The sequence below is a fragment of the Lontra canadensis genome, unplaced genomic scaffold (genome assembly GCF_010015895.1).
Source record: "Lontra canadensis isolate GAN:19392208 unplaced genomic scaffold, GSC_riverotter_1.0 scaffold13, whole genome shotgun sequence".
NCBI classification, from domain to species: Eukaryota; Metazoa; Chordata; class Mammalia; order Carnivora; family Mustelidae; genus Lontra; species Lontra canadensis.
In genome coordinates, this window is record NW_022631007.1 from 12362496 (window position 1) to 12375605 (window position 13110).

General features: G+C 43.6%; 1 protein-coding gene and 1 non-coding gene across 6 annotated transcripts in view; both read left to right on the forward strand.

The window, feature by feature from the left end:
* Window positions 1-13110, forward strand: part of ATG16L1 (autophagy related 16 like 1) — a 37498-nt gene that overhangs the window by 12106 nt on the left and 12282 nt on the right. For 2 of the 5 annotated variants that reach the window (XM_032857518.1, XM_032857522.1), the window contains 6 exons: window positions 3029-3094; window positions 5462-5548; window positions 6201-6257; window positions 6471-6518; window positions 7151-7253; window positions 10491-10596. In XM_032857518.1, the coding sequence (XP_032713409.1) occupies window positions 3029-3094; window positions 5462-5548; window positions 6201-6257; window positions 6471-6518; window positions 7151-7253; window positions 10491-10596 (467 nt within the window). The remainder of the gene's footprint in view (window positions 1-3028; window positions 3095-5461; window positions 5549-6200; window positions 6258-6470; window positions 6519-7150; window positions 7254-10490; window positions 10597-13110) is intronic. The other 3 variants (XM_032857519.1, XM_032857520.1, XM_032857521.1) reach the window with 3 other exon arrangements.
* On the forward strand, window positions 8192-8466 carry LOC116868002. The gene has a single exon (XR_004382724.1).

Genomic DNA, 13110 nt, shown 5'->3' on the forward strand with positions numbered 1-13110 from the left:
TTTGTGATGGCACATTACTCATAGTAATAAAAAATAAGTAGTATCTCCCTTGGGGGAGAAATAAACTGATATTTTCTTACAGTGCAGTTTTACGAAGTCATCTAAAAACACACGTCTTAGGAGTACTTAGTGACCCAAGAAAATACATGTAATTAATGTAACTGAAAGTAGGGTAGGAAATGTTTTCATAGGACATGATCCAAAATTTGAATGAATTTAAAAGTTTAAAAAGGAACTATATCATTAATAGTGTTTATTTCTATGTGGCAAGACTGTAGCTTTTATTTTCTCATTTTATACTTCTCTGTATTTTCTAACTTTTCTTAAGTTTCTGTCATACTACAACATGAGCTGTGCTTTTTTATTCTGTCTCGTATTTACATTTTTTGTTAAAGATTTTATTTTTAAGCAGTCTCTACCCCCAACATGGGGCTCAAACTCATAACCCCCAAGATCAAGAGTCACATGCTCTGCCATCTGAGCCAGCCAGGCGCCCCTCGTGTTTCAGTAAAATAGTTTGGCCTCTGCTGTGGAGTCCTTAGCTTAAAGGCAGTGAACTCACCAGGGTCACCTGGAAGTCAGTGTAGCACGTTGAACACCTGCCAAGGGAGAAGCAGGCAGGCGTTTCGTTAAGCTAAGGAAGGGTCCTTGGTCATCACAGTGGACAGGAGAATGACACAGACTTCCTTTGAACATGGGGTACGAGGCATATTACATGTCTGCCCTCGCTCCTTTGGAGTGTTTCCCTAGGGATTTGCCTCTGGGTGTATTCTCTTCTGATTGCATAGGCGGACCCTGAGGTTTCTTCATTTTTGATCTGACTTTACTCCTTGGAAGCTTTCCCTCCTTCCTAATGATCCCCAAGTCAGATGTTCTCCTTCTAGAGCCTTAGTTTACCTGAGCGATAGCATGGTACATTTCATGTTTTGAAGTAGCTGTCCGTGTTCTGCCTCCCTCGCTATGCTAAGGTAGGTCTTTACCATCATGGTGCCTGCTGTGTCTGACACACTTGGGGAATATTTGAACCATTGAAGGCGGTATCTTTTCGGCTATTCTAATGAAGGAGGGGCTGCAGGTGCCTTCTGCTCCCTGTAACACTAGGTCTATCTTTTATCCTTCACTTAGAGGTAGTGCCTTTGCAGTAGATGAGCTGTTACATGTCCCACACCAAATTCTGGTTTCCCTCAAAGGTAGTTCATAGGTCATCTATTCCAGCTAAGAAAAAATGATAAAATTTTGTCATTTGTCCTATAAAACTTAGTTTCCCATCTTCCTCATATAAAAGTAAGAGTGTAGGGGGTGCCTGGGTGGCTTAGTCAGGTAAGCATCTGGTTCTTGATTTCGGCTCAGGTCCTGAGCTCAGGGTCGTGAGCTTTGTGCCCAGCAGGGAGTCTGCTTGTCCCTCTCCTGCTCTTCCCCTCCTCCCACTTGTGTGTATGTGCACACGCTCGCTCTGTCAAGTAAATAGATCTTCTTTTAAAAAATAAAAAATACAGGGCGCCTGGGTGGCTCAGTGGGTTAAGCCGCTGCCTTCGGCTCAGGTCATGATCCTGGAGTCCCGGGATCGAGTCCCGCATCAGGCTCCCAGCTCCACGGGGAGTCTGCTTCTCTCTCTGACCTTCTCCTCGTTCATGCTCTCTCTCACTGTCTCTCTCAAATAAATAAATAAAATCTTTAAAAAAATAAAATAAATAAAAAATAGGGGCACCTAGGTGGCTCAGTCAGTTAAGCATCTGGGTCATGATCGGGTCATGATCTCAGGGTCCTGGGATGGAGCCCCACATTAGGCTCCCTGTTCAGCAGGGAGCCTGCTTCTCCCTCTCCCACTGCCGCTCCCCCTGCTTACGCTCTTTTTCTCAGTGTCAAATAAAATATTTTTTAATAAAATGAAAAGATAAAATTAGGAGTATAAGCTGCAATCATCCCTTCCCATGATTCTCACATGCCACCTAAAGGACTTCTCCCTGTTTTGAGAATTAACTCTGGTAGAAGCTTTACAAAAAATTCCAGCAGAATTCTTGGCTGGGGCTTAATAGCAGTGCTAGAATTCCAGATTAGGGGTTCTCCACATACAGAGTAAAACCACAGTTAGAGATGAAATTGCCGTGGAAGAGAAAACAAGGCCAAGGTTAAAAATGGGGGGAGATCCTGAATTTAGGACTTGGCGAGAGACAGAAATTGTTCTGAGAAGGGGTAATAGTGGACTTGACTGTTTGGCCACATTAAAATTTTTCCACAGCCGAGGGGTGCCTGGGTGGTAATCAGCCACCAACTCTTGATTTTCGGCTCAGGTCATGATCTCCAGGTCCTGGGATTAAGCCCCATGTGGGGCTCTGCATTCAGTGGGGATCTGCTTGAGGATTCTCTCACTCCCTCTCCCTCTGCCCCTTCCCCACACTCACTTTCTCTCTAAAATAAATACATCTTAAAAAAAAAAAAAATTGTCCATAGCTGAGACATCTGTATGCAGTCCTGGTAAGTGGACCCATGTGCATTTTGACAGTTCAAGAATCCCACACCTCAGTTTCCTTACCTGTTAAAGTAGTGCTAGATCTCAAAGCATTGTTACAAAGATTAAATGAGTTCAAACCTGGCAATAACAATACCAAGTAGTCAGGGACAAGTAAATTCTAAGTAAGTCTTAACTGTTAACTATTCATGCTCTTGACATGTTGGTGTCAGACTGTTTGCTGCAGAAAGCCCACTCTTGACCATGACTGCCCTGGATAAACCTGATGTGCGTTTCTGTCCTGGGAGGCCCCAGGTCATGATGGGTAGGCTCTACCTTGCTAGGTCACTGCTTTCTCTAATGACATAATCCCTCTTCTGGCCTGTGCTCTGGAATCCTTTATGACAGGGTTCCTTACTGACATTACTGGTATGGGTTTGGGACTGGGTATCTATGCCCAGGGCAGTTATTTGAGATGCACTGAATATTCAAATATGTTATGAGAGCTAGTAGTTTACTGAGGGCCGAAGTGCTTTGCTTTGTTGAAGCCAGCATTAACTAGTGGGCTTTCTTCACTAGGAGGCGGCAAGCCCGGCTACAGAAAGAGCTTGCAGAAGCAGCAAAGGAACCTCTACCCGTTGAACAGTAAGTAGAGCTATTCCAATCAGAACTGCTCTTAGTAATTGGATTTGCTCTTTTAAAATGTTACCATGTTCTTATTTCTGTAAAATCGTTTATTATAGATTGTAGAAAGGAAACTCAAAGTTCTGAGGGAGCCACTAAACACTGGTTCCCATCCCAAGGCTGCTGCAGCTCATGCTCCTTGTGGGCTGTGGGGCTGTGAACAGATGACTTCTGCACTCTGGACGGGTGCCCACCTTGCTGCTTCCTTCTTGATACTTTGATCCATTTTCTACCTGTCATTGGGCCTCCTGGAGTGTATCACTGGGCGGGGTTCTTTCTCTTGCTCTCTGTTCTTGGGATGTGACTTTGAGTGGAGGTGCGGGCAAACCTTTGAAGCCTAAGTGAAAATGACAGTCTCTTGGAGCAAAAGGGATTGAATCCATTTGGAACTTTCCCTGATCTGGAGTTGGGGTGGAGAGTCCTCTGCAAGATCTGAAGCTTTGTGTTAAGAGTGGTAGATATTTAAATTTAATTTAATTCAGTGAATGACTGAATTCCGCTTGCTTCTGGTTTATGATGTGTTCCTTTTCTACTGAAAAATATTCCAGAATATAGTATTAGAATTGTGATTTACTGCATTTTAAAATGTTGTTTGTTTCCTTATAAATGGAGGGGACTGGTTTGAATTCAGTTAGAGGAGACAGCCACGAGACAGGGTGTTAATTTATAAGAAAAAAAGATTTCCATACCAAGGCTGTGCTTATAGACATTTCTTCTGTATTCTCAGATGTGGAAAATGAATCTGAGTTATATTTTACAGACACTACAAAGTAAATAAATGACTGACCTAGAAATGACAGCTTATAAAAGCGACATTTGTCTGCCTCCCTACTGCAGCATAAACAGGTGACTGGGTGTGACACAACTTAGGTCAAGCATGCTGCCCAAGATCTCCTCGGAAGGGATAGAGCAAACCTAACCTAGGAGTGCCAGACCTTAAAAGCCTGTTCTTAATCTGTGTGTTTCCCAAAGAGCAGAGTTTCTGGGGCAAAGGGCATTCTTACCTTTGAAAGGTTGTGATAACCAGTTGCCACTTCCTGGTATTTTCTTGTGGCCCTGGACGTTTGCAGGGTTCCAAGTGTCTTCATGTTAGTCGCATTCTGAAAACATTTACGTAGGCTCTGCTCGTGGTCGCTACCCTTGCTGTCTCTGTTGCTCTCCTGTCACGCTTGTATGGACACAAGGGACTCCTCCAAACCAGAACCACGAAGAAAAGAAAGGCTAGCCTTGTTCTCTTTCTTCAGGCATACCTTTGTTCTCCCCTACATCCGGGCCTAGACTGGGGTCAGTTGTGTGGAATCCTAAAATCGATAGCCAAGGAAAACAAATTTTCTTTGACTTGGTTTAACTTGCTTGGTAACAAGTATATGTTTACATAATCCAGATAATTAATCATGGAAAAATTTAGCTCTCAAGACTAAGGAGTCTGAACATTAGGTGATAAAGGCTTGGGTTGTTAGGTTTTATTATTTTACTTCTGATTGCAACTCGGTAGGAGGTCATTAAAACCAAAATAATTGCTTGCCTTCCCCCAACCAGGAACAAGAGGTGGGGGTAGATTCCAGAGGTGCTTTGTATCAAGTGGGATAAGGCCGGTAAACAACAGGGCATTTCTGTGGCTTGATTATTTCACATGAAGCATGATAGACTTCCTACATGTCAGAAGCACTACGTGTTGAAACCTAAGCATAAAATACCCAGAGTCAAAAGTGAATTGTGTTGAGATTCTGCTTTCCTGTTTCTATTATTAAGGCAGTATTTAAAGCCAATGTTAACGCAGCCATTGACTTCTTTGCCCTTCCAGCAAAAGTTTTCCTTACTCCCCTGGATCTCCTCTTTGCCCTGTCATTTTCTTGTGCTCCAGAGCTGCCCTGGCTGTCGGCTGTGCCATGCTCAGCCCATCTCATGGGAACTGTTTCTTGGTGAGCACTGTGGTCCAGTTGTTCACATGCGGGAGCCCTTACCTGTGAACCCGGCCTGAAGGAAGGAATCTCCCTTGGCACTGGATGCATGGTTCTAGGCTTGTTAGATCGTTTCCTTGCTTTCCAAGTGGGAGCGATGTTCACACCTCAGAGGATCAAAAGATCACTTTTTAAGTTCTTTTCAGCTGGAATTCTAGATTTGATGTCAGTAGGTTAAACGTTTTTTTAGTGTCATTCAGAGTGTGGCCATTCCTGTTTCTCCGAAGAACCCTTGGCTGTTTCTGTCATGGCCAACTCACGGAGGCCGCGTGTGACTAAGAGATGGTGCTGGTGCTTGTGGAACAGACTCGCCACAAAGCTCCCGAGGAGCAGGATCAAAGACTTGGCCTCTTGCTCTTCTTTCCAGGGATGATGACATTGAAGTCATCGTGGACGAAACCTCTGATCACACTGAGGAGACGTCTCCTGTGCGTGCCCTCAGCAGAGCAGCCACGTAAGTAGCTGGGGCGGGCCAGGAGAGGGGCACTCACGCCATAGGCGGATGGCACGTTGTGGCGGTGGCAAGAGCCCCTTGCTGGAGTGCCCAGCCCCTCCTGCACAGCTATGGAGATCGTGGGCTCCTGAGTGTCCCCATCTTCCTCAGGTCACCTCCACATGGGACTCAAGCTGTCTGGTGCTGCCACCACCCCGTGAGGGGAGGTGGGAGGAAGTGTCATGGCTTCCCACAAGATGGACAGTTACACCTTGTTGGGATGATTATTTAGATCATACTGTTTACTTCGTACTTGGGTTCCAGGATTTTTTTCTCTTTGCTAATAACTAAAGCAGGACTCAGTGGATGGGAATTGGTTATTAATAGCCAGACACTGTTAGGTCAGATTGAGTCATTGTCTGAAGCACAGTTTCTAAGACAAGTTAATTTAATGCGGGGAACCTTGTGTCTTTTAAAACTTTGAAGCTGGGTCCTCCCTCCTGCCTTCCCCTTGTTTTCTGATGGTTTGCTCCTCTGAGGGGGTTTCTTGGCTGGGGTTTGGGAACTCGATGGGAGACATACTCCCAGGTACCTATTTTTGTGGACTGTTTTTATTGATGAATTATGGGCAAAATGTTTCTAAGGTTTAAACCTATCCTCCCCTCCTCTTTAGTAAGCGACTCTCGCAGCCTGCTGGAGGCCTTCTGGATTCTATCACTAATATCTTTGGGTAGGTTAGAAAACCTTCACCTTTCCTTGTTAATATGTGTGTGAATATTCATAAGTGTTGTATATGATTTATCACCAATTTTTAAACATACACCAAATTTCCGTGGTGCCAAGTATTCAGATGCTTTGACTTCAGCTTTTCACTTAGCTTCTTCCTTTTTCCTCTGTTTTCTTTCCTTAATCTTGCTGCGTACTGATCTGGCCTTTCCTTTAGTCTGTCCGAGTCTCCCCTTTTGGGACATCACTCTTCTGATGCTGCCAGGTGAAAATATTCCCTTCTCTCAGCCCGGCATGTGAGCGTGGCTCCTTGATAATTGTGCTGATCACCGCTTCACCCCCCACTTGTCGGGTGTGCATGTGCCTCCCAGGCCGCTGTGCATGCTCCTAGGAGTGCTGTCAGCTTCTTGAGCAGGCAGTTAGGTTGAGCTCTGCACAGCAGGCACGCTCTCATCCCTCTCCTCGGGCACGCATTTGATTCCGCTATGACCACACTGGATGCTGAGGATGGTTGTGACTAGGCACAGAAATCACCTTCAAGTAGTCTTATCAAAAGACAAACGAGCTCCCGCAGAGCGGGCAGTTACATCACGTTGAGAACGTTTAACGTTTTTTGCCGCAGTTTATTGGCTGGGGAAGCAGTTTTGTGGGACTGCTTTTCAGTATTGGGTTTTGGAGTCTGTGAGTTAGCGAGCAAGCGAGTGCAGGTACGTGCTGGATACATCTCGGGTGTTGTTTGAGTGAGGATGCCTCTGGTCGGGTGAATTGTTCTGGGGTTCAAAGAGTCTAGGAGGGAGAAGAAGCTACTGTCAAAAGTCGTCTTTGAATCCCTCCTGGACGTTTGGTGGACAGGAAGCCTTGTGCAATCCTAATATTTTCCTTTATGTTACTTCTTAGGAGGCGTTCTGTCTCTTCCTTTCCAGTTCCCCAGGATAATGTGGATCCTCATCCTGGTTCTAGTAAAGAAGTGAGAGTGCCAACAACAGCGATGTGTGTCTTTGTAAGTACAGTTGAACCCCACGTCCCACCAAGCTTTGTGTGGTAACCGAGCCTGACAGTTAAAGGATCCTTTCTCCACAGCAGCTGGCTTTCTACTGTTTTATTTAGAGCAATAGCAAGCTTTTACACCTGTTGACTGTGTCTGATGGAAGGAATTGATACATTTTGCTTAGCTTAGAGGATAGAATTTATTATAACCATTTTCTGTAATACAGGACTGGCTGAGAGAGAATCCTTAGCATGAGAGATGGGACAAGGGAGAAGGAGCTGTGGTTGGTGAGAAGTTACACTAATGCATGTCATTGTTGTCACTGGTTGGCTCCGATCTAGAGTGAAATTCTAGTTAGTAGTCTGTTTTAGAAGGTGGGAAAGGGCAACTGTTTGCTTCATGAATTATACCCAAATCTGCGTGACTTCCAATCGTTAGAAGCACAAGTTTGGAAGCAGGAGACAGCCCTGGGCAGAGGCCACTGTGATGCTGGGGCTGTCAGCTGGAGTTCAGAGCTGGATGCTAGTAGAAAAGAAGAAGCAGGTCCCAACTTGGGGGAACTGAGCAGAAATGGAACCAGCCTGGAGAAATAAGGGGTACCTGACTCCGGTACTGGCAAGTGCGGGTCTAGGGGCGGAGAGAGAAGCAGAGCAGAGCCCAGATAGCTGGGCTGACTTGTGGGTTACATGGGCTGAGTTAGAGGAGCCAGCTTTCAGGGGAGAGAAAGACTCACTATAAAATGGGAGGGAATTTATATGGGGAAGGCTTTTCGTTCCGGCATAAGGAGGAATTGATTAGAGATTTCCACAGAGTGAACTGGCTGAGTGATTTAACCACCTTGTATGTCATAAAGAGAGTCTTCCTCCAGATGAGGAGTTGGATTGGGGACCATTAAGGCCCCTTGCCATTCCACTCCTGCGAGTCCCTGACAGGCCCAAGCACCTTACGGAGGTCAGTGATGATTGGTAAAAGGTCTGATTGCACTCAGTGTCACAGCCCCTTCCTTGCCATCAACTCCCAGCAGCCCATTGTTTTCTCCCGTCACATTTAAGTCATGTGTATGGGATAATGGAGCAGCTGATAATTTGGGATTCTGTCAGCATGTGTGTCTGAGAGTATACAGTTCACAGCTGACGGATATCCAACAGAACCGGCTATGCAGGAGATGGAGGAGTGGCAGCCATGGGCGTGATGGTGCATGATCTCAAGTTTTCAATCTGAGACCTCCTGAGTAGAAAGATAGCATTAAAAAAAAAAGAAGAAGGAAAAGGAAGGGAATCACACGGAGCAAAAAGGTTGGTCAGCTCTCTGATAGCTTTTCAGCAGTGGGACACAAGGGCTGGGGTGGGATCAGATCACCAAGCAAAATAAAGTGGTGTTTATGTCCTAGTCAGTTAATAATCATGCCTTTGATAATATTTCAGCCATCTTTTTTAGTCCCAAGCAGATGTGACAATAAGATTTTTGTCTTCCCCAAATGATGTTTTAGGCAAATGATTGATGACCTGTTTAGTGATCTAATATTTGTAATCCACATTTTCCACGGTCTGTTTTTTTTCCTTTTTATTATGAAAATTTTCAAACATTGGTGTGAGCAGGGAGTAAAAGAACTTCTGGGTCCCATCACCCATCATCCTGCCAGGCAGCCCCAGTTAGCTATATCTGCCAGTTTTCTTCTCTCTGCCCCACACACTTTTGCTGGAGCAATTTAAAGCAAATCTCAGGCATTGTAGTTCATCCATAAAGACTTCAGCATCGATAGTCTTTTTTTTCTTTTCTCTTTTTTTAAGATTGATCTGTTTGAGAGAGGGTAATGGAAGGGGTGGAGGGAAAGGGAGAGAGAGAGAGAGTCCCAAGCAGACTCCCTGCTGAACGCAGAGCCCAATGCGGGGCTCAGATGCCCAACTGACTGAGCCTCCCAGTCACCCCCATAGTCTTAATTTTTAAGAGCGGTTTCAGAGACATTTTCTGGTATTTTTTTTCCCATTCTAGGAGGGGATGCTTTTTACCCCATTTCCCTTCCCATCCTGAACACAAAAAAAGATACCATCTTTTCAGATTTTTTTTTTTCTAGTTTGGATGCCAGTCTCAGTAATTTCCCTGTGAAGGGGTGCCTGGATAGCTCAGTCAAATTAGAATCTGACTCGATTTCTGCTCCAGTCGTCGTCTTGGGGTCATGAGATCAAGTTCTGCGTCAGGCTCTGTGCTCAGCGGGCAATCGCTTGGGATTCTCTCCCTTTTCCTCTGTCCCTCCCCCCATGTGCATGCTCTGTCTCTTGTCAAAATAATTGAACCTTTAGAGAAAAAGATTTCCCTGTGAAGAACTTATTCTTTTTTTAAGATTTTATTTATATGACAGAGAAAGCACAAGCAGGCAGAGTGACAGAGGGAGAGGGAAGAAAAGGCTCCCCATGGAGCAGCGAGCCCAACGTGGGTCTCAGTCCCAGGACCCTGGGATCATGACCTGAGCTGAAGGCAGATGCTTAACTGACAGTCGCCCAGGTGTCTCTCCCTGTGAAGAATTTAAAATTCTCCCAGAGTGATACCTGTCTCGTTGAAGGCCTGTTGGTGATTAGGCACACTCCTAGGTCACACAACTTGGTGGAAGTCTTTTTCTATAGATGAGCAAATGAGCTGAGACTTCAGAAAGTTAAGAAACTTGGCAAAAGTCACCCTGCTAGTACACAGTAGTGCTGTATTGTTTCCAGAGCAGAATAGAATCCCACTGTAACAGTGATGCGTTGCAGCTGGTGTGGTATCTGCTCGTATTAGGACTCCATGTGGGGATATACTCACATTAGGAAACCATAAAGACTTCTTCTATCATGAAAAGCCATGCTGTACTTTGACTAGATAGTTTAGCATGTAGCATTAACATAATTTGGACAAAAAGAGAGGCAGTTAATCAGAGACTTAATTTTAAGCCATTAAGATCATAGTAGAATAAAGACTGAAATTTTATTTTTCTTAAGGAGAAATGAAATTAATGCAAAGACAAACTTTAGGCAGTTAGGCTACATGGGTTTTTGAATGCTTTTTAAAAAGGTTGCACTGTGCTTAAATAAATGGAACTGTAACTATAAGAATAAAATGGGGTAGGAATCCAAGTTAGTTTATGAGCGGACCCCCTTTATTTCTAAGTGAGCATCTGATGCCTTTTGTTAGACGTCCAGAGTGTTCATGTGCACTGGGCTCCTTCCTCTCGGGAATGACAGCGATTGGGGTTGAAGCAGGTTGCTTGTCTTGCAGGATGCTCACGATGGGGAAGTCAACGCTGTGCAGTTCAGTCCGGGCTCCCGGCTGCTGGCCACAGGAGGCATGGATCGGAGAGTTAAGCTTTGGGAAGTGTTTGGAGGTGAGACCCCATAGTTGCAAAGAAAGAGGCTGCATTGGGGACATCTGGTTGACCTTGCTTTCAGGCAATCTTTAAATCATTCACCTTCTCCAAATATCTAGTATCTTGTTTCAGGAATTATCTGACCAAAGCATTATCACCATCTCAGACACTACACCTGTGTGGATATTTGCACTGAGTTTTTAAGCAGGGGCTAGAAAATAGTTTTAAGTTATGGATTCGTTAGTGTTTGTGTTTTCTCAGATATAATGAGAACATCTTCCAAGGTACTACAGGTTTTAGAAGGAAAATGAACGGTCTTAAAGTCATAGACTTTGAGACATTATACATTGAGCTGAGGTGTGTGCATTTAATAACACCATTGGCTTTGGCCTAGAGAAAAAGATTGAGGTCATATCTAAGCTTGAGAATAAAAAGAGGGATGTATCTTCCAGGAAAAATGTATTTAACAAGCAGCTTATCATCAAGGGCCAGAAGATCAAGACCTCGTCTCTTTGATGAGAATTTGTTTCAGAAGTGGCTTCAGAGTACTCAGAAATGGGATGGCATTAAAACAGGAAATGGGAGTTAGTGAAATCATCTCTTAGAAATCTGAAGCTAGGGATAGCTCAATTTCAGCATTTTGAGATGTAGTTAAATCTCATGTTGTGGTTTTTTGTTTTTTTGTTGTTTTTTTTTTTTAAATAAAGCAGGGTCGAGGAATAAAGCTGAAGATTTTAATAAGAACTGCTTTGTCAACTTTCCATAGTTGTAGCACTTACATTCCCAGTGTCCACCAAGAAGTAGATCCAGAGGGCCCTTGTCTGTGTTAGTTCCCCTGATCCTCACCACAGCCCTGTGCAGCTTGAAAGACAGGTATCACCCCTACTTGACAAGACGAAAACATGAAAACTCAGAGCCCCTACTTGATTTTGCAGAGTTGATTTTCATGGCTGGTAACTGATTAGCGTGGCGGGGGATGGCAGAACCAGGTCCTGCTGGGTCTGCTGACTGCAAAGCCCCTTTTTTCCCACTGTGGCCTCCCCTGAGCTATAGAGCACCTGAAGGAACATGCAGGTAACTTTTGGTGTGTTCAGAGCAAGAGCAAGAGCAGTTTGGTGATAATAGATTATCAATAAAGCACCACATTTGTCTGCCCTGGCCTTTTTTTTTTTTTCTTTTTCTTTTTCTGGAAAGTGACTCCATCGTTAAATCCCTGACAAATACAGCTAGTTGAAGCCCATGAAAATTTGTGCCGTTTTACCCAGAAACACCTTATGAATGGTAATTGTGAAAACCATGATAATGCAATAATAAAGCCGTTATTGTAATAATAGAAGTTTTATGAGATTTGATTTTTTAAAATCTAAGCAGAGCATCTGTTTTGTTTTTGTTCTTAAGATTTATCTATTTATTTATTTGAGAAGGAGAGAGCAAGAGAGCACACACACACAACAAGGAAGACGGTCAGAGAGAAAGTGAGAAACAAACTCCCCACTGAGCCCCAATGCGGGCCCCAATCCCAGGACCCTGCGATCATGACCTGAGCTGAAGGCAGACGCTTAACGACTAAGCCACCCAGGTGCCCCCAGAGCATCTGTTTTGATTATGTCTTGTGATTAAATAAAAGTAACTCTAGAAATACTTTCTACTTCCTGGTAGTAAAAGCACTTCTAAGAAAATTAGAACCAACCTTTAGTAACAGTGTTAGGTTTTTGCTGCTAAAAAGGAAGTAAATGGAAATGAGTATTGGCATAGTTGGTGTCCGTAAAATGAAAAGTTTCTGCTGGGTCTAAGAAATAACATAGAACGTTTGGTAGCACTTTATATAGTTTTGAGGAACAAATGTCAGTTAGGGCCTAATTATATAGTGTTTCTTCTGCAAATCACTTAGTCAGCAGGTTTTTTCTCCTTGGCTAATATTTACTGAATCTTGGAAGAGACTAAGTCCAGAAAGCCTTTTATGGAAGAGTTTGGGGGTCCTGTTTTTTACCCTTTTAAAGTATCAGAAGAATGGCACTTTCTGCCCAGTAGGAACATCTGTCCTTGCTCTATCAAAATTTTCCAGAAGCTCCATTGGGATGTTGACATACCTTCCCTCCATGCTCTCTAGATCTTTGGGAAGGGTTTTTTTTTTATTGTTTGAGATCAGTCTCTTACATAGAATAGTATTTATTGGTCATTTCTTACATTTTGGCGATGTGTTAACTGCCAGAGAAATAGACTGCTATCTTGGGCATAATTTTTGATATTTCTTAGAATTTACAGTAATATTTTTGTAAAGCTCTAATCTAAATAAAGACCTTAATTAATTAGTGGATATTGGCCTTTTCTGACTTTTGAAAATCTCATGAAAGCTAGGATCCAAGAAAAGGCTTTAAATATGCTATACAGGTATTTTGCAATTAAATTCAGAGGGTGGGCTTCAACCAGTTTAATAATCCTGACCCTAAATGTATTTGACAGCTGTAAACCCAGTATTCATATCATAATTATTACCAGTTAGAAGTATTGAATAAGAGAAAAGGTTGTACT